Source organism: Sciurus vulgaris (genome assembly GCF_902686455.1).
Source record: "Sciurus vulgaris genome assembly, chromosome: 13".
In the NCBI taxonomy this organism is placed as follows: Eukaryota; Metazoa; Chordata; class Mammalia; order Rodentia; family Sciuridae; genus Sciurus; species Sciurus vulgaris.
Genome location: NC_136474.1, coordinates 97763701 through 97788062, shown reverse-complemented (window position 1 = coordinate 97788062; position 24362 = coordinate 97763701). Strand labels below are relative to the sequence as shown.

Sequence of the window (24362 nt, the reverse complement as noted above, 5' to 3'; positions counted from 1 at the left end):
TCTTGTAGGTTGGTGTATTTGAATATAAGTGCAGTCTGTTTTCAGTATCACTTTTAGGTTCTCAGCCTCATGTATCACATTTCAAAGTGCAGGTCATTTGTTTTAATTTTTCTTATTCATAAAACCAAACTAGCATCTTAGGACTTGTTTTCTGCTTTCTCTTAAGTATAATGTGCTGCCAAAAGTCATGCACAGCACCGTCACCTTATCAAGAGCCCCTGCTGATGGGCTGTGTGGTGGGCAAAGGTCCTGACCCGCAAGCTCTGCTGCACTCTGGTCGGGAGCCTGGGCTCATGCCCGCGTGTCCCATACAGTCTCTGTCCCGCAGGCTGAGGGCTTCCTGTGTACCCGGAGCATTTTGACTTCTTTGGGAACACGCCCTTGGTCCATACCCTTGCTTCGTGGAGAGTGGAGGTAGAAACCAGACCTCACGGAGTTGCAGAAGTCCGTGTCCATCCCTGCAACGTGAGGGGCCTGAAAGGTCCATAGCATCACTGAGAAGCTGTGCACAGTGCACAGCTGCAGAGAAGCAAAGCCACATTCCTAACAGCCTGGTTGGTCTCTGCCACTGTTTTCCCTCCTGGGGGAAAGTGCAGCTTGCATGTGGTCAAAATGTCACGATGTGTCACTTCATGCAGGCGTTTCTGGGGTTCTGTCTTTTATTCATTAAGAACTCTTTAGTGTTGTTTTGAATAATAAAATAGTGGCCTCAATGGATCAGTTACCTAAAATGACTCTTGAACATGAGGCATGGGAACATGTCTCTTGTTATAAAGAGGAAACAGGACCTGTGCATCTGGATCCATGGACACAACTTAGCCTTCTTGTTGGCTTATCCAGGCTTTGCAGGCCTGAGATGCACATTTTAAGAACTCAGAGCGCTGCAGTCTCGCATCCCAGCCCCTCTTCTGTCTCGTCTGTTGGGGGCTGTTGGTGCTCACCGTCCGTCCCTGTTTCTCTGCCCAGTGCGGGTCTTTGTGGTCTGTGCAAAGGCGATCGCAGGCAGGTGCTGCCGGTGCTGCAGTCTGTACAGGGTGTAGACACAAGGACACTGTTCATCCACACCCTTGCCTCTTCGTGGGCCCATTGACAAGTCTGTTTGCTACATACAGATGCTCCTGGGAGGTCTTCAAGGCCAGACCCCCAGCTAGCATGCCGGTTTTCTTGTTAGCGAACAGAGACCACTTCCATACCACTTTTGTGAGTATGCCCAGAACTAGGTCCCTCCAGGCCCTACTGATGGTGAACACCCCACTGAGCCCCCAGGGGGTCTCTCAGCATGATGTTGCTGTGCAGAAATTAGAACATCTTCCTCCGTTCCTGTGGGAGGTTCACTAGCCGCTTAGGGTAGGGGAGTTTCAGCACATCGGTGGTTTGATTTCTGCTTCCCACATTTCGGGTACACTGCTGTCCACACGCTGCACCCACCCCAGCCCCTGGTACTTTTGCCGACCCTGCCCGCCTGGCCTCTTGCTCTCGGAGCTCAGTTTTTGTCCTAGGAGCTGATAAGACTGTACGGAGAGAGCAGGTAAGGAGTGGGAAGGCCAAACTGAGCTGCTCTGTTCTCTCTCGTGCAGGGTGGAGACCACGCTCACACAGGCACCGTGCAGACAGTGCCCCTCAGGAAGGGAACCTAGGACATGCTGCAGCACCCACGTGCCCTGTGGTCGCCCTCAACAGTGTCCTCCCCGACGTCCTGGCTGCCTCCCCGCAGCGCCCGTGACCACAGGAGGAAGAGCTGGAGGCCTCCCGACCAGACACCTCAGTCCTGGGCGCTGCAGTGGAGCCTGGTGGCGAGGCCTCTTCCCGCTGGATCCTTAGGAGGCGAAGACGCTCAGCCTAGGCCTGTGTAGATGGCACACAGGCTGCTGCCGCATGGCCCTTGGCAAGCGTGGTGCCCCGGGCACCGTGGGGACTCCAGGCACCCGCGCATCCAAGACAAGTTTGAGACACTGGAAAAAAGATACTTGTGTGTTGGATGGAGCAGAGAAGTGAGGAGGAGCCCGGGCCGCGGCGACATGGGGCCGGGGGGAGCTGGTGCTGCTGCCTCTCCTTGTCTTCGTGGGGCCGACACGAGTGAGCGCGAGAGGAAGGAGGTGGCGTTCAGGTGCTGTGGAGACCAGGCGGCGGAGGAGGGGCGACAGGATCCTGGCCGTTCAGAGGCCTGACCCCTTACCTGCCGGGCCAGTGCCTTCCCCGCGTGCTCACTCTGTCCACCGTTCTGCTGAGTCCAGCAAAGGAAACACGTCCCCGGGACACGGTGCTCTGCTTTGGAAAGGAGAGCAAGTGGGACGCGAGGACAAGCAGGCTTCTTTGTTTATCTCAGGACCTTTTTGTAACAGGGCTACATTCTGCAAACTGCTCACAGAGGAGGGCTGCACGTCTTAACCAGTTACCTAGCCACTGAAGCCTCCCAGTTTGGGCCTGTTGTAGTAATGACAGAAGAATCCCTGAGCAGATTCGGGCCCCTCGGCACTAGGGCGGGGGCCTCTGCAGCCTTCTGCTCCCCTCCCCCACCCCAGCGCTCCCCTGCACCACCTCAGCAAGTAGGTGTCTTTCCTCTTGGGCCTGGTGACCTCCACAGGGCGAGGAATGTGGCTTACGTCCAGTGGGGGTCACCAGAATGCGGGCGGGGGCGCTCTATATACCTCTTCCTCGTGATGCACGGCGAGGGTTGGTGGTGGGGGTTCAGGCCCACAACAGAGGACCTTAGACCACGCAGTGTACGCAACTTAATCGTATTTCACAGATATAAATATTTTCTTTTCCTATTGCCGTGACACTATGTGTGATGGTAATATTTCTGAAAGTTTCAGATTTTTGCACATATGATTTTATGCATTATCAAAAGTTACTGCTGCCTTGAATGAAAATGTTCTGTGAAATTTTTTGCAAAAGCTTTACTAGTTTTTTTTCTAATTGTGAAATTTTGTAAAGGCAGGAAATGGAGTAAAATGAGCATGCTAAATATATTTTTCAAAAAAGCAATAATTTTACATGTACAGAAATTATCCTAACCTTTAATACTGGTGAGAGCAACAGTTTACTTAATACAGTAATGGATTAGTGCAGTTTTTGTAGAAAATGGGCTTCTGATACAAAGACTTGTTTAAACACACACACACACCCCTGAAGTGTGCTTTCTTGTTCTAGTGATTTGTTGGATTATTATATTATTATTATTACTATTTTGTTGTCATTGTTAGTTCATGTTGGACTCTGGATTCTCTTTGTTACTGAGTTTAAATTACTTGACAGTTTAGTTGACTGCCACACTTGCAAACAGTGCAGCGTGACTGCTGGCTTATATCTATCTATCTATATTATTTTTTTTACTTATTTTTTCCTGGTAATCTTACACAGATACGTACGGGAACGACCTGTCTTGTTGGTGTGCTTTAGGAATGTCCGCACAGATACCGTGCCGCGACGTCACGGGTGGTTCTGGGAAGTTACTTGGAGCAGAGTTGCAGAGGCACTTTCCTCTGGCCGCCTAAGACATCAGAACACCCATCTGTTGGTTTATGTCTGATCATTTCCATAGTTTCCCCAAAGTGATCATTTCTGCGTTTTCTGACTTGTTTTCTCAGCTGAAAGTAAACGATGACAGGGATGTTTAGGGACTAGCAGTCTGGTCCTGTCTGTTCTCTGTTTTAGTTATTAAAAGACATTCTGTACCCAAAGTGACACATAGGTGTCGTCTGCGTTCTTCCTGTTTCAGAGCGGCCTGGAAAAGCGCAGATTCGCCCTCCTTCCCATCAGTCTGGTGGGGAGAGGGGTGTGCCCGTGGCAGCGCGGCCTCCGCGTCTGGCTTCAGGGAGAGCAGCGTGCGGACAGCAGCATGCAGGACGAGGCGTGTGAGTGCAGAAGTAGGCTCTCCCCTAGTCACGCGGGCCAGGCCCTCGGCCGCCAGCGCGGTGGACCTGGGGGGCTGGCTCCCTTCTGCTGATCATCAGTATTGTATTGGTTTGTGAGTTTGTGGATGTCAGTTCAACCATAGTATTTAATATGATTTATGTTTTCTTATTTATTTAGCCACTGTGTTTTGATTCACTTTGTCTGAACGATGGTCTCCCACGATATGCTCCTGTAAGTTGCCTCTGACTGTTCAACTCTCTACTACCTCTGCCCCTTCCGACTGCTTGGTCCCAACAGGATTTTACAGTGTTGGTCTAGTGCGACAGTAAAGGCTTCGGGAGGCCGCACCGCTCCTCTGTGTCCCTGGCCTGCCCCTGTGTGCTTGCTGCTTCCTGGCTCTGCTCGCGCGTCCAGCTCACCGTGACCCTCTGCTTCCCCACTCGGTCTCCTCCTCATCTTTGAAATCACATAACACAAAGAATGAGCTTCTAAAAATCCTTCAGGTTATTCACTCGTAGTCCTTAATTCAAAGAATGAGCATTCAGCTCCTCCCCAGTGCAGACATCAGTTGTCTTCTCCGGGGACTCGGCCACTGTAGCTGTCCACATTCCTGCCTGCTTTCAGGAAAGTCTTATCGTAATCTTAGGTGGGTGCATTTCTCCCTCGTCAACCAAGACAGAGTTCAAAGCCAAGTGGATTTTTCCTTTTTGGTTCTAAAAAGTATTAAATGTTTTAAGACGTTCTCCCGATATTTACTTATTTATTTTTTAACCCCAGGAAAACACTGGTTTTTTTTAAAGTAAGGTGCTCCAGGACACAGCCGCGGCAGCTGCAGGAGACCATGTGGTGGGCTGAGGCTGTCACGCAGCGTCCTCTGCCTGGCCTCTGAGCCACCCTGCTGGGCGCGGGCCCAGGTGTCTCTGTGGGTGCTTGGAATGCCCATGGCCTCCAGCCCTCTGGGGCAAGCAGGCGGCTGGCCTGGGTTCTGCTGGTGGCTCTTGGGTGGTGATTCTGGTCACTCCCTGTTCTTGAAGGGTGAGGGCCGTTGAGGGGCGAGTGGGGCTTGTCCCAGGTCAGAGGCGGTGCCCGCAGCCCGCCTGGAGGGGAGCACCCTGCACTGCACCAGAGGCTTCGTCACACCCGCCAGAACCGCAGCCCAGGCCCCAGGAGGCTCCCAGGACAGGAGGGCGGCCCTGGGCGCTTCCCCTTCCCACCTGGGCAGTGTCCGCAGCAACGTTTGTTTCACTGCTTTTAGCTTTGGTGACTTGTAGTTGCAGGATGTTTTATTCACTAAGCAAGAAAACAGAAATCACAGGTGAGGACTTGCGGTGTGGCGAGGTCCTAACCTGCCCAGGTCACACACTCCAGAGCCCTGACTCGCCTCCACAGAGGGACCCACCCTGGGCCACCCGCCAAGGGAAGCACTGTTCTTCATCGACTTCCTGACTGTACTTGGAGACAGTAAAATGCAAAAGACCATAGAATTTGTATTTCTTTTTTTAAAATACAATTTATAACATTATATTTTGTACTCTTTATATTAGAATTTGTAACTAGATTGATGTATTTAACTCTATTTCTGAAAAAGTAATTCAGTGTTTCAGTTGTGTGATAAAAATATTTAGATAAAACATATTCATTCTATTGGAATTTGAAATAAATAAAAACATCTTGGAGTTCTTGCGATTTGTAAGACCTTTTCCCCTGTTTCAGAAGGTGGCTTAAGTCATTCAAGAGCCTGTCTCGACCTGGGTTTATTTATTTCTGTTGGCCGAATACAGACCACAGTATTAATGTTCCTTATTTACATCAGCAGAATAGTTCTAGAAGGTTGGAAAGATAATTCACCTGAAGAGAATCCAGGATAACCAGTGTGTGACTGCAAGTCTCTGGGGAGGTGCACACGGTGCTCGCTTGGAGGGAAGATGTTGGTGTCTTCTCCCCCAGCGCCCCTTCCAGCCCGCCTCTCTGCCCTTGGAGCACACCAGGGCTGCAGTGCCTGCCTGCCGCCTGCAGGCCCCAGGAGCCGCTGCGAGGGGAATGCAGAGCCCACCTCCCTGGGTGAGACCCTTGTCCCAAAAGGTGGGACTCCGGCTCGCTGATGAGAACAAAAGCAAGGTTGTCAGGCCACCAGAGGCAGTGACAGGTCTAACCTCAAAAGGTGGCCCGAGTGGAGGTGAAGACCTGTGTGTGTCTCTGCGCGGAGGAGGGGACAGGTGGGAACTGCTTTCTGCAGTTCCAGGGCAGGAAGTTCCAGCGTGGGCGGGCTGTGCCGGGCCCTCTGCGCGCAGGGAGCCTCCGGCATGTCCCTGCTCCACTGAGATGAGTTGCCATCGGAGGGATTTTTCTGAAAGGCCCCTGGATTATGCAGACGGCTGCACAGCGCAGGCCAATGTGTGACCAGCGTGTCCAGACCCCCTTCTCGTGGTCGCTGGTTCCTGGAAGGGGGAGATGCCAATGAGGAAACGTCAACCCAAACCCTTAAGAGCAGCCACTTGGCCAACTCAGGTGACAGCACCGGTGGTGGATGTCAGACCCGGCTTGGATCTCTGTCCTTTCCCCCAGGAGATAACTCAGGGCACTCACCTCCCTGTGTTCACACCCCAGACGACCCTCAGCCCAGCAGTGGGGTGCTCTACCGGCCGCCTTGCTCTCCCCCAGGACGGCAGCTCCTGTCAGCCTCCTGACCCTCTGTGGGTGAGGACTGGGCGAGCTCCAGGGGCCCCCAGCACTGTTGGGAATTGGGTGGAGGACCACGGTTGAGTGCCCACTGTGTCTGACGTGGATGCAGGACCTGGGTGGGGCCCGGGTCTCACGTGTGCACACAACAGCTGTGGAAGACGGCAGTGCATGCGCAGGTCTGTGCCGTCTGCGTCAGCGGCCTGCGGTGCTGATGTGTTACTGAAGTCAGACTCGCTTGTGAAAACAAGGTGGATTCTATTCAGGGACCAGCAGAACCACGGATCGCCCCGGGTTCCTCAGCTCTGCTTTCCTCACGGCCAGTGGGTTCACAAGGCCATAGCTGGACCCAAGGAGGGGAACCCTGGGAAGCCGGGGAATGGCCCTCGCTTCTCCGGCTCGTTCACAGGAAGAGGAAAGGCAGCGGCGTCCCTTCCCGTGAGACGGAGATAGCAGCAGAGCAGGGTCCTGGTCCCGCCAGCTGCTCAGACTGATTTTGAAGCGTCAGATGTGTTGCTCTCGGTCTGGCCCTGGGAGTCCGAGGGTGGAGTGCCAGCAGGTTCACTGGCGACAGAGCTAGCTCCTGCTTCACTGCTGTCCCGTCGTGCGTTCTCACGTGGTGGGAGAACTCGCTCCCGCCAGCTTCTCTGATAAGGGCTCTGCTCCCCTTCAGGAGGGCTCTACCCTCATGGCCTGGTCACCTCCCAAAGGCCCCCTTCTTCATATCAGCCCAGTGGACTCTAGGTTTCAACCTGAGTCTGGGGAATGCGCAACATCCAGACCATAGAAAATGCTCCTTTTTCCTCAACTGAAGAGGACAGGGAGGTCCCTGTTCAAGGCCTTTGCATTGCTAGGATTGAGGCCTTGGCTTGGTGGCCCACAGTGCCCACTTGTGGCGGGTGAGGCTCCTCTGTGTCCTGCCTCTGGCCTTTCAGCTGTTTGCACAGCCTTATGCTGTGCTTGGTTTCCCTCTGGAAATCACCAGGGGACCTTGATGCCAGAATGTTCCCAGGACGGGGTCACTGGGGTCAGAAGACAGGTGGCATTGAAGAAGTTGTAAAATGTCTGGGCCCACGTGGCGTTCGGATGCCGTGTGCCGACAGGCACGGCTCAGTGCTGGAAAGAGCCGCCTGTCAAAACGGCCCCGGGAGCGCCAAGCGCTGACTGCACTTGGCGTTCCTTCCTGAAGGCTGCATAGTCCTCCTCACAGAAACGAGTGAGCCTCACCTTATTCAAAGATCACAGGCTTCCTTAGAATCCTAGAAATCATGCAGACGGCGTTTGGCGATGTCAATCTGCCCGACAGGTCACATGCTACCCACTGTTGGGTCTGGCCAGGAAAGGACCGTGTGGAACATGCGCTCTACTCACAGGGTGAGTGAGGACCTAATCTAGAGGGAGGCGGGTCCTCGTGAGGACATAGGTGGAAGAGGATGGAGTCCACGTGGGGCAGAGGTCATGGATCCAATAAAATCAAGCGCCCATGTGCCACCAGGAGCCGTTGACGCCAACCTGAATCCTTTGCTCAAATGATGGGGGTGGTCGCCTGGAATTGAAGCAGTTGCCCTCTGATGGTCACACTGAGCGGCTCAGATGATCTCCAAGGAGAACTCCATGTGGGAGAGAAAAGTCCAAAGGATCTGGATGTGGCCAGTTACCCTGGTGTATGTAGAACACGTGAACTGCCAGATCTGCAGGAACATTGCCAGGTACTCCTCGATGACGTACCTTCAAGTGAGAGGATGCCTACCAGCTGCCCAGATACGTGGGTGGCATGGGGGGTAGTGGCCGCATGGTAGCTGGCCACATGTGCTTGGAGGTAGTGTCTGCCATTGAAATTCAGGGAAGCAGAGAAGAGCCAGGGGTGGATGACAGAGTGGTCCAGATCTGAGACACGGGCCAGGTGTGAAGGTGTAGTTAGGACCACAGCTGAGAGGAGTCTGCACAGGAAGGTCATGGTGGACACAGGCCTGTGTGGCAGTGGCCTCCGTGCACCTCCAGGAGACGCGGCTCTAAGGCTTGAGGGAAGGAGAAGCAGAACAAAACTGACATTTTAAAGGCCTCTTGCGTGCTGGGAACTCAGATGCTCCTCATCTCATGCAGTCTGCTCAAGGTAAGGGCCAAGGACTCGACTGTACAGGAGAGAACCTGAAGTCAGCAGGGGTGCTGCTGAGTCCAGGCCTATGGGCCTCCTGACCTCTGCTACTGTGCAGGTGCTGTGGTGCCCAGTGACACAGGGCTGCCCCGAGGCTGATCCCCTGGGCCCCAGTGCCCTGCGGGGCAGGAGGGGAAGGCACCGTCAGCCTGCTCTGGGTGTGGGCTGGGCCACCCCCGGGTCAGAGCCAGGGGCTCAGATGGTGGAGTGCTTCCCCAGAGGCACCGAGGCTGCCCCGAGGTGCCCTTGTGTGAGTTCTGGACTGACCTGGGGCGGGAAGGCTGGCCTTTCTGCAGGCCTGGGGTGAGGTCCAGGTGCTGGCTGTGGACCTGCGCACCCGCTGGTCCCGTGTCTGTCTCCTCCAGAGCATCCTCCTTGCTCACGTGGATGTGCTCAAGGCACCCTGACCACACACTGCCATCTGTGACCTTCTGGGGTCCCGGCTCCTCCACACCCTCCAAGAGCACCTGCCATCCAGCTCCTGCAGCCTTCCGCCCTACGTCCCCCTGTCGCTGGCCGGGGGTCAAGGTCATTAGCTGTGATGGCCATTTCTCTTTTATTCCACATTCATTCTGGCTTTTCAGTGGAAAGTCACCCCGCCAGGCGTGGCCCACCATGCAGACTCAACAGCTGCAGCTGTCCCTGTCTGGCCTTTGTGGTTCGCCTCGGGTGTCTCACAGGTCCTGCTCCGTGATGGACACGTCACAGGGCGCTGGAAGAGCGGCAACCCCTCCCTGGCCATGCCCTCTTCCTGCACCTCGTCCCTCCTGTTCCAGAGTAGGCACACACCTCCCCTCTGGCCTCGTGCACACCAGGTGTTCAGTCTGTGTATCTTGCACTTCCTACACCTACCAAGGTCACCTGACAGTGGACACACTGATTTCATTTCTGCGGGCTCCCTGGCCAGGTCCATGGTGAACCAGGGCAGGCCTCCCAAAGGTGCATAGGCCACTCATGTACGCCCCAGCTCCTGCCCACGCAGCAGGCATGCCCACCTCTGGCCTGGGCAGGTCACTTTATGGTACGATTGGCAAACTTCAATGTGATACACAAACGTAAGTTGGAATTACTCAGGAGAAATTGGAGTTACGATGTTACTTTGAATCCTATAAAATTATCATTAAGTGGCATGATCTTTAGATGCCACCTTCAAGAAACACTATTACACTTAAAAATCAGGATTTTCTAATATCTGTGATATGCAACACTTAAGTCGTCCCTTGTTCAAAGAGTTTTGACTGCCAAATACAGCCAGTTCATCTCATATCCACAAAGGTGCAGGTTTCAGGAACACTAGGAGAGTGGGCTGGTGACACCAGATGAGAGAACATAGTGTCTGCTGCCCAGACAGAAGAGCTGCCTGTGGTTCCTGGGAGGGAGTCGCCAATAGAAGGTGACCCACAGGCTTCCTGGGATCTTCACCCCTGCTGCCTTTGGTGGCCAGCCTGGGGTGCAGCCTCGCTGACTTTCACAGGAGCCTGCAGAAAGGGTCCAGTATTGTCTGAGTCCTCCGCAGGTCACATTATCGGCTCTTTCCAGCACCCAAAGTGCCCTCAGCTGCTTCAGATTTTCCCTGGACATTCCTAAGTGGACAGAGGCTTTTGCCCTGCATTTGGTTTAACCGTCCTTGCTACCACAGAGAGGAGTGGAGTGCAGGGAGAGTGGGGGCAGACAGGCCAGAGGCTTTCCGTGTGCCTTAGATGGTGATGGAGCAAAGGTCGCTGTGTCAGGGGGCACAGCAGGGCGAGAGCCCAGGAGCCTGCTGCTGCCCGCAGGTTTCCAGAGAAGCAGCTGGCTCCCGTCCCACAGGCCTCCTCATCGCCTGAAGTCAGGTGGACACAGAACACACAGGTGGGAAGGCATCCTCGGTGCTGTTCACCATGCTGTGCGGCTTTGCAGTTTGTAGGCCACCTGTGGGACCTCGCTTGCTCTGTGCTGGAGAGCCTTCAGCTCTCCCCTGGGCCAGGCCCACTCTGCAGTGTCCACTCTGGGATCTCTGTGTCTTCTTAGCTTTCTAGAAGCTTCTGTTGGCCACAGCCCAGGCTAGCACGTTCTTAATCACATCATCTTTGATGTAGGACTACCACCCACCATCAAAACACAACCACCATGCAAAGAAATGTCTAAAACCCATGCACTTACAAACACACAATCAGGTTTTTGCTAGGATGTTCCTTATGTTACCTCTAAAATCAGTCATAAAACCTGAAGTTTGGAAACCCCTTCAGAGACCATGTAGTCCTAAATTCTTTTTTTTTTAAATTTTTAGTTGTAGATGGACACTTCAACTTTATTTATTTGTTTATTTTCTATGTGGTACTGAGACTCAAACTTGGTGCCTCCCATGTGCTAGGCAAGCGCTCTGCCACCGAGCCACAACACCAGCCCCCACGTTCTTGTTAATGCCCGTGTCCCCTGGTGCTTCGGTTTCAGTACGCGTTTGTATCATTGTTACGTAAGAAATGTGATGTTCCAGGCTTCGCACCAGAATGTTCCTTCATTTCTACTGCCGTTCGCTGCCTTTCCTGTTCTACCGTCTCCGCTCTTCTCAGTTCACTTCAGCTCTCCGCAGTCCTCTCTGTGGTGACTGAGGAAATGTGAGCCCCACATTCCTGTGTCCTCGGAGATCAGACCCCAGTGTCACAGGCACGGGGCCCTGCAGGGCTGCCCCCGAACCTTACCACCTGACACGCACAGATTGACGTGGGATTCTCAGAATATCTGCTGCAGGAAGACAGAGGGAGGTGCCTGCCCCGCCAGGAATCAGGGACATCTGAGACCACGTTCCAGTTGTCCTGACTGCTTTCCAAAATGGTGGTGGTCCTGGAGTTGCCCTCTTCCACCACTAGATGGTAGACCGTGGTCACACGTGGATATAGTCCCTGATTTCAAACTCGTTCACTCATTATTTTTTCAGCAAACATGCTGGGGGGGTACTCACTGTCAGGCAGGGGAGTGGCACAGGGCCTGGCACGATGACAGCCCAGTCAGGTCATTCCACGAAGCTCCACAGAGCACCTGTGGTCTGCTGGTCAGACTGTGGGAGCCCTGCCAGTATTTTGGGGATGCACACAGTAATCAGATAAATGCGTGCAGATGCTTCATCGTAAGTGCCCCAAGCAGGGAAAGGTGGCTTCAAGAAGGGGGTTTGAGACCCTGGCAGTGCCCAGCGCGGTGAGCCCCGCCCCCAGGGCGAGTCAGTCCCTCCTCTGAAGGGCAGTTTTGAGGCCCCTCATGAATCAACAACAACTCCAGGTCTGCGTGATTCCTTCAACACTAAATAATAAGAATGATGGAAGATTCTGGAAAGCAGTTCACGAGGAGTCAGAGGTAGGTGGTCTAGGCTTGTAAGGCATTTATTTCTAGAGTCTCAAATCTCGATATCCTTCTCTATGGAAGCTTGACGGGCCACCTGCAGGTGGTTAACAGGGGCGGGGCATTTTTCTACCCGGGAGACACCTGGTTGTTGGGTCTCCCTGGAAACACCTGGAAGCCCATAGGAGCCGAGCTTCTCCACTTCACGGTCAGCAGGCACGCAGTGTGTCCGTGTCCTGGGAAGAGGCTGGTGATGTGGGTGGCGCCCTTCTCCCACGAGAGGTGCTGTGGGAGCCCCTTCCTTGGAATCTTTCCTCCTCTCCTCCCTCCATTCAGGTCTGAGCTCAAAGGCCGCTCCTCCAGATCTTCTCCAGCCGTCTATCCAAAATGGAGACGCCCCTCACTTTCTGCTCCCTTACCTGTTGTTCTCTCGGCAGAACTTGCCACCGTGAGTCACATACATGTATTTTATCCTCTGTTCCCTGCCACGGTGTAAGTGCACAGAGGCGGAGAAGGCCATGCTGGCAGCTCTAGCCCTTTCCTAGGGGACAGACATTCGCACAGCTGAGTGGTACACAATGGTCACAGGCTTCTGGGCCCTTGGACCTCCTGGATGGCCAGCTTTGCTGACATGAGCTGGCCCTGGGCATCATCCAACCTCAGGAGTCAGCTGCAGAGTCGTGAGGTGGCTTTGCTCATTTTGGCTGACCGGTCATGTTTTGGGAGACTCAGTGGGGACAACTGCAGCTTTCTGAGTCTTGTTCTCCAGCAGGCCACGCTCCCCCATTCTAGTGGCAAAGGAGTACATCCAGTTGGCCAACAGAATTCACAAGGCTGCCCAGACTCCAAGGGTGGGGAGCAGATCCCACACCGGTGGGAGAGGCTGCCATATTGTAAGTGATGTGAATACAAGTGGGTCTGTTTTTGCAACCACTCCACCACAAATTATATGCTAAATGCAGGAGGAGTCTGCCCGATCACTGGGAAAATGAAGGGGAAGCATGTGGCCTAAACTCAGGGTGCTTTGGGGGAAGCCCAAGCATTCCTGTGTGCCTGCCAGAGATGCTCGCCCTGTGGCGATGAGCTCAGAGCAGTTCATGCAAAGCTAAGCATGGCTACAGACCACTGAAGTCTTTTCCTTCTGAGATGCATGTGCACTTTCATATTGGTGCTGTGGATTTATTTGGTGGGTTCTGTTTTGAATTTCTATGATTTCTTCACATTTTATGCAGGATTTCACTTACACAGTGCCTGGACATCAGCCCCAACTTCCAAGAACTAACCAGTGGGAAAGATACTAAGTTCATGTGTTTAGTTAGACTTGGGTTCAGATGGTGTCTTTGTGTCTGAGATCAACTGGCTTATTAGAGTAGGCTTGGCTTTCTCAATCTTTCACCAAATTATCTTCTGAAAGGGCATATTCTTTTGAGACAAGTGTTTTTTCCAGGACAAGGCTGAGGTTTTGAGAATACTATAATTATCATTGTTACCACCACTGTCACCACAGTCACCATCGCATGATCATCATCATCACTGTTTTACTGTGACCAACACCATCATCACCGTCATCATCATTACCATAACTGTCACCACTATCACCAGCACCACCATCTCCATCACCATTTTCACCACTACCATCATTATCACCATCACCATCATCATCATCATCATCACCACCATCATCACCATAACTGTCACCATTATCACTACCATCATCACCACCAGCACCAACACCATCACCGTCACAACTGTCACGATACAATGTCATGATGTCCTAAAATTAGCCATTACCACCATCACCACCATCACCATCATCATCATCATCACTGTTTTACTGTGGTCAACACCATTATTACCATTATCACCACCATCATCACCACCATCATCACCACCATCATAACTGTCACCATCGTCACCACCATCGATCTTATGATTGCCATTATCCTCATATGTAAATGATATCCTAAAATTAGCTGGAAGCATAGACCAAAAAATTTAAAAGGAGGAAAGATTGAAAACCAAGATTCATGTGTGACTAGACTCATGAAAAAATAAGTTTAATATAAGTCTAAGTATCAATGGGTGATGATGCTCTTGTAGGAAGGATGGAGGAGGAACGTAGCTAGCAGTAGGTTTGGACATTGGGCTGTGAAGGACCAGTGGAAGCCAGGTAAGGTCAAGGCACAGGTGAGGCTGGATGAGGCCTGGTCCTTGTTCATGTGGGATAGCACAGTGTTCTTGGGCGCTGAACAGGATTCAGACAGCAGGGTCTGTGTGGCAGCCCGCCTACCACTGAGCTGCCCTTGCTCCCAGAGGCGCTCACAGAAGTCAGGCCTTTGCTGGACACCTGCTGTGTTGGTAATTAACCAAAGGAAGGAGTCCTTTCCATAATGTTTGCTTGGAGAACCAGGATTTAAATCTGCACTATTAATAGAAGGATTTAGCAACCACTGTAAATCAGTTATGTAATTTTTAAATGGTTTCTTGGAAGAAAGTTGTCACGGGGGATTTCCAGACTGCTTCTTTTTTAATACTTCCACTTTAGGAAATGACAAAGTTTCTGTTATAATGCAAGATTGCGGAGGAGAAAAAATAGCGAACCCCTATCAAGAACTGTTGTGATAATCCTACAATGTCAGGAAATATTTTCTCACCAACATAGTTGCAAGGTGAACAGCAACTGTGAGAGCTGCAGGTGACAAGGCTGTTTGTTTTTAGGTGCAGTCTAGATTGTCCGAGCAGAGCAGCAGAGCTGATGTGTTTGGAAACGCTCCTGAGCCTGGGCCGTGTTTATGTACCTGATACCTGAGGCTGGCAGGCACTTTGGTGAAAGGTGGGAGTGAACAGGGGGCGTGGGCAGCTCCGGGGGAAGCACTTGCGGGCACGTCTCCAGATGCTTGATGCTCATTCAGCTGCCCTCGCCTGGGTCAGTTCCATCTGGAGGTGGAAACAACCACCAGACAGAGCGCGGTCCTGACCTCCCAGGAACGGGGAACTGAGGAGCTACCCAGAAGCAGACAGATGTCTAAAAGATAGTAACAGCAAGGGGGCAGATCCACAGTCTTCTGGAAGCATTATGACAGAGAGTACCTGTGAGCTTCAGGAACAAGGCCAGTGAGCAATGGTGACACAGGACCCCTCAGCCCAGGGCTCACGTGTGGTTGGTGTTCTGGAAATGTCTGTTTGATAGATAAAAAATGTTGACACAAGTACTGTGAGTCTAACTACATTTCCTCCTTTGAAAGACTTGAAAAATCAGTAAATGAAAAAATTAAGAGGGAATTGTGAATCTGGGCTGCAGTGAGCTATTTGACAAGCAATCTTCACAGGAAAAAGAGGAGGACTGGATGTTGGTACAACAGTGAGGTCTCTTCCTGAGGGGATTCGCTCATTCGAAGCGTGCTTCGCAGACACCCACATGAACAGCCTTCTAACAACAAACTGACCCTTGGAAAGGGGGAGTCCCGATTCGAGAGAAGGAGGTCAGAAGCTTCTTACCTGAAGTCACGCGAAGCCACCCTGGAGGGAGGAGCAGGGCTGTGCGGGGAGGTTGCAGGGAGGGCGTTCTGAGGGCAGGAGTGGCTTAGCAAGGATCCGAGAGGGTGGGCCAGGTGCCACAGGCCTGAAGGGGTCAGAACTGGACTGGAGTGGCATGCAGTGATCACAGAAATGCAGACCTGGGATCATGTCAGGCCAGGACTGCGGGCCACCACTGTGTTGGCCTCAGTCTGCTCCACGTTGCCTTCAGAAAGCTAAAATCCTCACGGGTGGTTTTCCTGCACACGCCTCCCCTCACCTCCAACCACAAAGCTTCCACTTGGTTTTCTAAATGAGATCTATACCTTCATCCACTCAGGAGATGAGCAGGTGACAGCAGGGCATTGCCACCCCCACACCAGGGCAAGCACATGCTCTGTAATCCCACTGGATCTTACAAATTCAAAGACAAAATTGTTATCAGTCTCTGGATGGCAACCACAGAGCATTAGACACAAGCTCATGTCGCTAGTCCCGTGGCCACAGAACTGGTGCTGGGACGCCTGCCTCACATTTGAGAGCGAGAGCATGGCTCTGGAATCAGGCCATCTGGACTTAGTGCTGGTTCTGCCACTTACCTGCTGTGAGGCCCTGCAAGGTGAGGATAAAACCAGTTCTTGCCCCTAGAGCTCTTGTGAAGATTGAATGAGATGTGTGTACAAGTCCTAGCTCCTGGCACAGCGCAGGTGCCCACCCATGCTTACCATATTACTTTAGCTTCCATCTGACCCGAGTGGTCCCAGCCAAGTTCCAGCACCCCAGAGTGCATCCTGCTCAGCGGTGCCTGTGCTTCAAGGACCCCCAGGGCCCCTCTAGGCCGTGGGAATCTCATTTTCTGCTCTTGCTGGCCACACGCCGTGGAGTCTCCCTGGGGCATACCCCTTTGATGGCGCTGATGTCTGTGCCCGAGGCCCAGCTCAGCTGCTCCTGGAGCCTCCTCTGCTGCACCCCCGTCGTGAGGCACAGTCTTCGCCCATCACTGGGCTCCAGGCCTCCCGTGTCTCCCACTTCTCCAGCTCCTGACCAGAGACCCCATTCCGAGCCCTTCTGAGAGTTCTTGAGGCGTGGAGGGCATGAACTGACAAAGTAAGGGTTCTGTTTGTGGTTTTGTGTTTACACTCCTGCTTAGAGCCTTTCCCAGCGGTTCTTTGTGCGTGCCCAGGCATGCTGCAGCTCAGTGCAGGTCGCGTGACTCGTCTCTTACACACTACGCTCTGTGTTCTAGGAGCAGAGGAGATGTGCAGCTCGTGGGTCCTTCTGGCGACTCCCGACCATGTACCATGGCCACACACTAGGGGCCCTTGTGCCTGGGTACCTGCACAGCCCTGGGCAGGGCGCTTCTTCAGCAGCAGCGAGTTACACGCCCCACAACTCACAGTGTTCTGCGGGGACCTGTGCGGGTGGTGCTGACCCCTGATCCACACCTGCTCAGTGCTCCGCGGAGACAGGACAGAGGCAGGTGACTCTTGCCTAGGACCTCTGCACCAAACCTTGGGCTGGTCCGACCACACGCGGCCTTCACTGACATCTTTCAAATCTTTCTGTCTTGATGACATCCTCTTGGCCTTGACCTGCTGCGGCCCTCCTCCTGGCCCTGGCCTCCCTGTTAAGGCTTTGGTTGCCTTTCACGTGGTGTCAGATTGCTGCATATTTTGGTGCACAGGAGAATGATTTGGTGTCACATCTGTAGTAGTGAATTCCCTGGCATTGGGTTCAGTAGCACTTCACGAGCCCTGGGCAGCTGTGGGCTCTTGCTGGCCAGAGGGCCTTCTGACCTAGCGTGACATGGCACTGCCCTTGCCTGTGGAGCTGGGGGGCTGGAGCCAGCCCCTGCCTCCTCAGGGGCGGGATGGCCCAGGAGCAGTCTGTCCACCTTTGCCTTCATTCCAGGCTCTCTCCTCTGAACAATAGTCCTCCTCCAGGTCTTGGTGGCAACACCAAAACCACACAAGTGATCTTAAAGACAGAGTGGATGTCCAGCGCTGTGTGCGGAAGGTGGCAGCCACCAGCCAGCTTCAAGGGCTTCACCCAGGAGCGAGGACAGGACCCGCTCCCCACGTGGAGAAGGGCCACCCGAGCGGCCTTCATGTCAGGGTGTGAGAGTACAGAGCTGGCGAGAGCTCAGCGTCTGGGAGCCTGGCGGCCGTGCAGGAAGAGGGCTGGGTCCCTGCCTCCTGCCCAAAGGGGTGCCCTCTCCCAGCTGCTCCCGCCCCAGTGCCAGGAAGTCACTAGGTGTCACCCCACGAAGAGCACATCCCCTACTCGGCGAGCATCACCCTGTGCCCAGCAGGGGCCTACCTCCAGTGAGTGGCCCTGGCCTTCTCACACACTGCTTGGTTTAAGGACACGTCCTGGTGGAGCCCACGTGCCCACTCATGGGTCGCTGCCATCCAGCAGGCTCAGCTCCGCTTAGATTCACCTACACTGTTCTTCCACACGAATGGGTAGGAAAAATCAATGGCTAGCATATCGTGTGCTGCTTCTCCAGCCAATGATGAACTGTGGAATCCTTGAAGTGCTGCTTCCAAAGTCGAGCAGTCTCCACTGGGGTCTTGTGGCCTCCTTGGAAGGGTTTGGGTATTGTCAGAAGCTTTGTTTGGACACAGAAGGAGGCTGTGACCAGGGTTCCCTTTCAAATGTTGGACACAAAGGGACCCGATGGGCGGGAGGCTGGAGGAGGAAAGCCGCGTGGGACAGGCCTGGTTTCTGCTTCCTCGTGTCTCCTCGCTTCTGCTTCTTCAGTCTGCGGGGGTGTCAGGTCTAATGTCACATTCTCATTCCAAACGGTCCCCTTAACGTTAGACTGAGCACATTGCTTAAGAAAGAAAATGAAAAGACAAGTGAGCACAGAGCAAGTCTGAAGTCCTGCACAGAAGAGAGGACGGACCTACTGCCGACACGCCTGCGATCCTGACTCCACATGGCTGCTTTGCGGGGCCCGCCACAGGACACACTCGCCCCCAGAGGATGCCAGGTCGCATGCTGTCTACAATCCACTTATTTGATTTCCTGTGTGAACATCTCCCATGCTCACAAGCAGTATTCTTAACGGGTGCAATCAAGGTGCTTTGTGGATGCATTATTTACTTAACCAATTGGGCCTTGATGGACCTGCGGCTTCTTCTGTTTTGTAATTAACAACCTGCTCTGATGGGCACTGCTCACCTCTGTGCGGTTCCGTGTTTTCCCGTGTGCACCCTGGGTGTGATAGGGTGACCTCCAGACTGCCTCCCGCACAGCCCAGCCCCATCCCAGGAGCTGGACCTCCCCCTCACATTGACCCATCTCCTTTGGAGGCAGCTGTTTCTTCTCCATGGGTCACAGCGGCCTCTGTGTGGTCTGCTTGCCTGACTTGTCTGGGCCCAGTGTCTCATCTGACTGGAACCAGAGAGAAGCACCTGGAAGCTGCCCGCCTCTGTGTCCACCCAGCAGCACGAGCTCCGGTCCCTCCTCCAGCCGCGGGGGCCTGGCTCTGCCCCACCACGTTGTAGTGTCACCTTCCAAAGTGCTGGGGCCTCACCTTGAAGCCAGTCAGGGCCTGGTTTTTCTGGGAGTTTCTGCAGGGATTGATGCAGATGATCTGGTAGGCGTTTGCCAGACCCCGTCATTTGTTTAGCTCTTTTGAACTAGATTTCACAAAATTAAAAAAAAGGTTTATTTGTTTTGACATGTTCAGGTGCTACCTTCGTTTTGTGCCACGAACACATCATAATATAAAGTGGTCCCTGCAATTACCTCAGTGGTGCTCTGACTTCGAAGGCTGCCTTATAATTTTTGACAATTTGAAACTCAACCACCGTGCTCCCCATAAACACCCTCAGCCAGGAGACGGTGTTTCTTTGGTTTTCATGGGGAGGAGCCCAGGCACGGCAGCTGTCCTTCCTGAGCACCAGCAGTGAGGAGCCGATTGAGCCCCTCAGCGTCCAGACCCAGAGAGTCCACAGAGCAGTGTGGACAGGGCAGGACCACAGCCCTCTGTCCCTGAGCTCCTGATGCACTCGTGTCTGTTGGGAGTGGAGAAGGGATCCTTCTGCATGGTAGAGCATCAGCGGGCTGCCCCTGCCTCCTGGTGCCACCTCTTCTGCGTCTTGGCCTGCACTCGGTTTTCATGGAAAGCACAGTCACTGCTATTTGTAATAATTTCTTCCAGAACTTAGTTTTTCTTTTTGTTGTTGTTATTTCTCAGCCATTCTGGTGCCATGCTAACTTTGGAATGGAATCCATTTCTTAAGGCTATGGGACAAGACACTGCCCAGGACAAGACCCCCTTGGCTTTGTTCCTGGTATATCCTCTGGGTTTTTGGGACCATGCATATGAGAACGTACTGACTTTGCCAACCTAAACAGCGTGGAGCAGTAACAGCAGCAACAAGGATTCTTTTGCTCTAAAACAAAACCAAAGCACCTTGTTTGCTGGGTACTGAGGAGGCCTGTCCTTGGTCTCTGCGATTGTTAGGTAAAAATAGAGACCGTGTCATTGTCTGTGTTTGGCAAAATGTCTTCCTCACTGAACATGCTTTATAAATAATAACAGCAGTGATAGTGCAGCTGAATCACTGAATGTCTTCCCAGCCCTTTTCTCCCACCGAGTTCAAAGCCAGTTCCTTTCTCTCCTCTTCCCACGTCGCCCTGTGTTTCAGGGTATTTTAGTGACCTATTTTGGTCTGAATACAACGCATCACAATGTGCTTCATATACGCATCTTATTTATATCCACTAACAATCTCTAAAGGATGATTTTATTGTCTGCACTTTGCGTATCTGGAGATGCTTGTGTTGCCGCTCTGGGGCTGAGACAGGTTGATCCACGTACCAAAGGTGGCACAGTTAAGAAGTGGCAGAACCAGGATTTGAACTTGGGCGACTGTTCCCATGGTAACAGCCACAGTAACACTGCGGCCCCGGGGCTGGGTGCACACAGCTTATTGACGGGGGTGCCTCCTCTACGCTGGAGCTGATCGCCTTCAGCATCTGGTGGTCATGCCTGATAACCTCAAGCGTGAACTCTGCATTTTGGAAATAAAGCTTGCCATTAGTAAATTCAGGGACCGAGAGTCCAGTTCCCATTTTCACCTGTTTGCTAACCTGTTCTGTGAGTGGCTGCCATGTGCTAGTGTGCTGCTGGGTGCTGGGCTGGGGGCGCCTGTGGGTGGTGGTAGGGCGTCTGCCTTGTCCTCAGAGGCCCGAGGGCATGGCGGCACTGGGGCAAGTGGCTGTGCCCTCACTCATGGAGCCCAAGTCTGACAGATGGTGAGTGTGTGATGAGCCCACAGCGTGATGGCGGGGTGAGCTGAGGGTAGGAGGTGCTTCCGGAGCCCCTGCCCCTCCAGGGTCTCAGGGAAGCCTGCAGCAACAGGGCTGGTGAGCAGGAGCCCCTGGGCTAAGTGGGAGTCAGCTCTGGCCAGAAGGGGCGGAGTGAGAGCAATGATCCCTTCGCTGTCCCAGCTCTTTCCAGCTGTCCAGTGGTCTTAGGGGAGCCAGAGGGCCCTCCTAAGACCCCAGGCAGGACTGCTTATACAGCTGCTGTTCCTCCTCACTCTGTGCGACACACCTCCAATAACAGGTCCTGCTGAGGAGCCAGGCTGACAGTTTGCATCTTTGCAAAACATCAATAAAAATCTTTGCACAACGTTGTATTTTCTAGTATTTAAAATGTGTTTGTAGTTTTTGATTTCCTTTAAAAAGAAGTGACTATAAGTAAATGTGGGCAAGCCCAGGTCTGCCCTGGAGGCTTTGGTCGAAGCAGTGATTAAGACAGGGACCTGGGCTGCACCTACGCTGGGCATCTTCACCTGCGTAGGTCAGATAGCCGAAGCCGCCACCAGCCACACATCAGAACAGTCACGTGACCTTCCACGCAGCCCCCAGGTGGTGTCCAGTCTGGGGGCCATGCCGTGACCCGCACCCTGGTGCCGGCTCTCCTTCCCACCTGCCAAGAGTCTGCCCCACGTCCACAGCACTTGTCCCTGGCCTGACCAGAGGGGACAGCGGGCAGCTTTTAGTGATGCTGTACCTCCAGAGAGCGGGTGACAGGAAAGGGAGCTGGGAGCTGCTGCGTCACATGACACCGGCCGCCCCACAGCCTGGCTCCCTTGAGCTGCCGGCAGGCGGACGAGGCTGTGCCTCAAATCGTCCCACCCTTCCCCTCCTCTTCCTCACTCCACTTTCCTCCGCAAGACCATTTTGAGTCAGGGAACTTGAATTACTGAAATAAAACGTCACTCCAAACCCATCATTTGGATCCAAAATGAGGGTGGGCGTGTGCATCTACTGACAGATTTTTCTGCGTGGACTTGACCTTGGGTTGCTTTTCTATTCTGTGAATCTGAGCAGAGGCAGGTGCTTACCAGTGTTGGAGTCTGCTCTTCTTACAGGTACGTGGGTGGCCAATCCAGATGGCCTGGTACTGGACCTGTGACCTCTCAGCAGGCCCAGGGCCAGGTCAGGAAGAGTGCAAAGCTCTGGTGTTCTCATCATTTGATCTAAACAGGCTTGCTTCCTAGTCAGTGAGGCGCACCAGAAACAGCCAGGCACGGCGACCTCTAGGCTCTGTGTATAGAGAGGTGACAGAGCTCTGCCTTTACCGCAGTGATACCTAAATCCGCACTACCCGTACAGAGGTAGCTGCCTGTACAGTGGTAGAGTACATTGGTTTGAGAATAAAGAAGCCAGGGAGGAGACAGCTCACAACTCTAAGTATATGCTTGGCATTGGAGGGCAAAGCCAAGTTCTTGTTTCCAGTTTCACTATATTCAGAACATGATGCCTGTGAATGTGTGGGTGACCTGGAGAAGGCTCCGGGCTCCTGTGTCCTCACCTGGACGGAGCTGCCAGGCTACCTGGAGAAGGCCCTGGGCTCCTGTGTCCTCACCTCGAAGGAGCTGCCGGGCTACCTGGACTTCCCAGGCCCAGGTCCTAGTAAACCCAGTGGCTCTGCCCGCTTGCAGGACACCTTGGCTTCCCTCTTTGAGCATCAGACTTCTGCTCATGCTGAATCACGAGAGAGGCGTAGGGGGACACTAGTGGTGCCCTGGCATCTGGTCTTCTCATTTTTCTCTTCCACTCCTTAGGCAGTTTCCTGCTCAGAAGGAGTCAGAACAAACTGAGGATGAACACCTCATGTTTGTCCAGGCGCACCTAGTGGAATTAAGCCCTGGTGTCATATGCTGCTGCCCAGGGCGGCCATGAGGCGGAGTGTGTGTGTGGAGACAGCGGGCAGCAGCGGGGTATTCGGAATCTGCCGGCGGACATAGTGATGTGCATCTTGCCCACACCGTGGGGAGAAGGCAGTGGACCAGGAACACCCCTTGCAGCATGGAGCTCACTCGGAGCTTCAGGAGGCGACCTCTGGTTGTTAGTGGCGGTTGGAGCCGAGGACTGTCCAGGCTCAGTGCCAGCCGTCACAGCCTCACTGAGAGCCCTGCATTCAGCCTGACGTGTGGGAATCTCCCCGGCCTTCCACTTCCCACCTCTGAGCCACCGAAGCACCCCAGCAGCTCCCTTCTTGATAACAGAGTGCAGAGCCTGGCTTGGCACCTCCTCTCATTTCTGTCCTCTGTGGACACCACCTGCTTCTGTCTCATGCCTATCTGCCTCGTGAACTAGGTGGTCTCTGCCCCAAAGAAACCTCTGCATGGACATGCTGCCTTTTGCACCCCTGTCGGCGGCTCTGGGGCACTGCTGCGGTGGACACTTGGAGGGTGTCCTTCTCCTGGCCCCTCAGCCCCTCCTTCCCTGGCCACCTGGGGATTGCTCCTTGAGACACCCACTCCAGTTTGCCACAGAAGTGTATTCCAAGGACGAAGGAATCCAGCGCAGGCCTGAGAAGAAGCTCAGAGGCAGCCATGCTAGCCAGCTACAGACGATTCTGAATTATTTGTGAAGATCATCTTTTATCTGGTGCCACAGGAGGACATGACTCAGATCCCTGAGCAGGGCTGGGGCTGCGCTGAGGACCGGACCATCACGGGATTGTCCCCCCAGATGGCGGAGGGCGGGATTCTCTCTTATTTTTATTGTAGTTCTTTTGTATTTAATATACAAGAATTTGACAAAGTACTACAGTATAATCATCTAATAATATCCATTTTACCCCATAAAATTATTATATCCAGTCTTAAAATGTTAAATATGTCACTATTAGAAGAGAGTAACATAAAACTCAGTTTGTAATATTAAAAATCGTAACATGACACAATGTTATCAATCACATTCCCTGGTAATATCAAACTTTCCTCATTTTTCTTTAATCTTGCATTTTTAGTGTAACGAATTAGACTGAAGCAGCAGGCTTTTGTTCCGGGCTCGGGGCTCCGGCAGTGAGTGGCAGGAACATGAGCCGCGGGTGAGGAGGAAACCATCCCGGGGACTCCTGACACTTGGGACTCTTCGAGGTAGATTTCCGAGGTTCCAGCTCCCACTATAACCAGCGCCTGCAGCCAGCGAGGACATCCGGGCAACCACGGAATCTCGACGTCAGACCACTTTCGAATAGGCTTGGAGAATTAGAGAAAGGCTTAAATGAAGCCGTGTAGCTTGGAGAAATGGAGCTGTCCCTCTTCAGGGGGCTCGGTTTTCTCCCGCTGGTCTCTTATGAACTCTGAGTATTTTACTCTAAGGGCAGAGCAACCTGTCACATTTGGGGTTTCTGTTTTTTTAAATAAGCATGTTAATGTCGCTCAGCACAACAGCCTGTCTCTCTGAACGTGTCCTGGAAGATTCAAATGGCAAGAACACGCTCCTGTGAGTGTGAGGTGTCTTGCCAAGCTGACTGGCTGTTGGTTAAGAAATGGAGGGTGACCATACCAGCAGATCACTG

At 53.2% G+C, this 24362-nt stretch overlaps 1 protein-coding gene across 14 annotated transcripts in view; it reads left to right on the top strand.

Moving 5' to 3' along the window:
- Positions 1-5363, top strand: part of ZNF516 (zinc finger protein 516) — a 109441-nt gene extending 104078 nt beyond the window's left edge. For all 14 annotated transcript variants that reach the window (XM_079108259.1, XM_079108257.1, XM_079108249.1 and 11 more), the window contains one exon: positions 1578-5363. In XM_079108259.1, the coding sequence (XP_078964385.1) occupies positions 1578-1723 (146 nt within the window). In that variant the 3' untranslated portion in view covers positions 1724-5363. The remainder of the gene's footprint in view (positions 1-1577) is intronic.
- The last annotated feature ends 18999 nt before the right edge of the window (positions 5364-24362 follow it).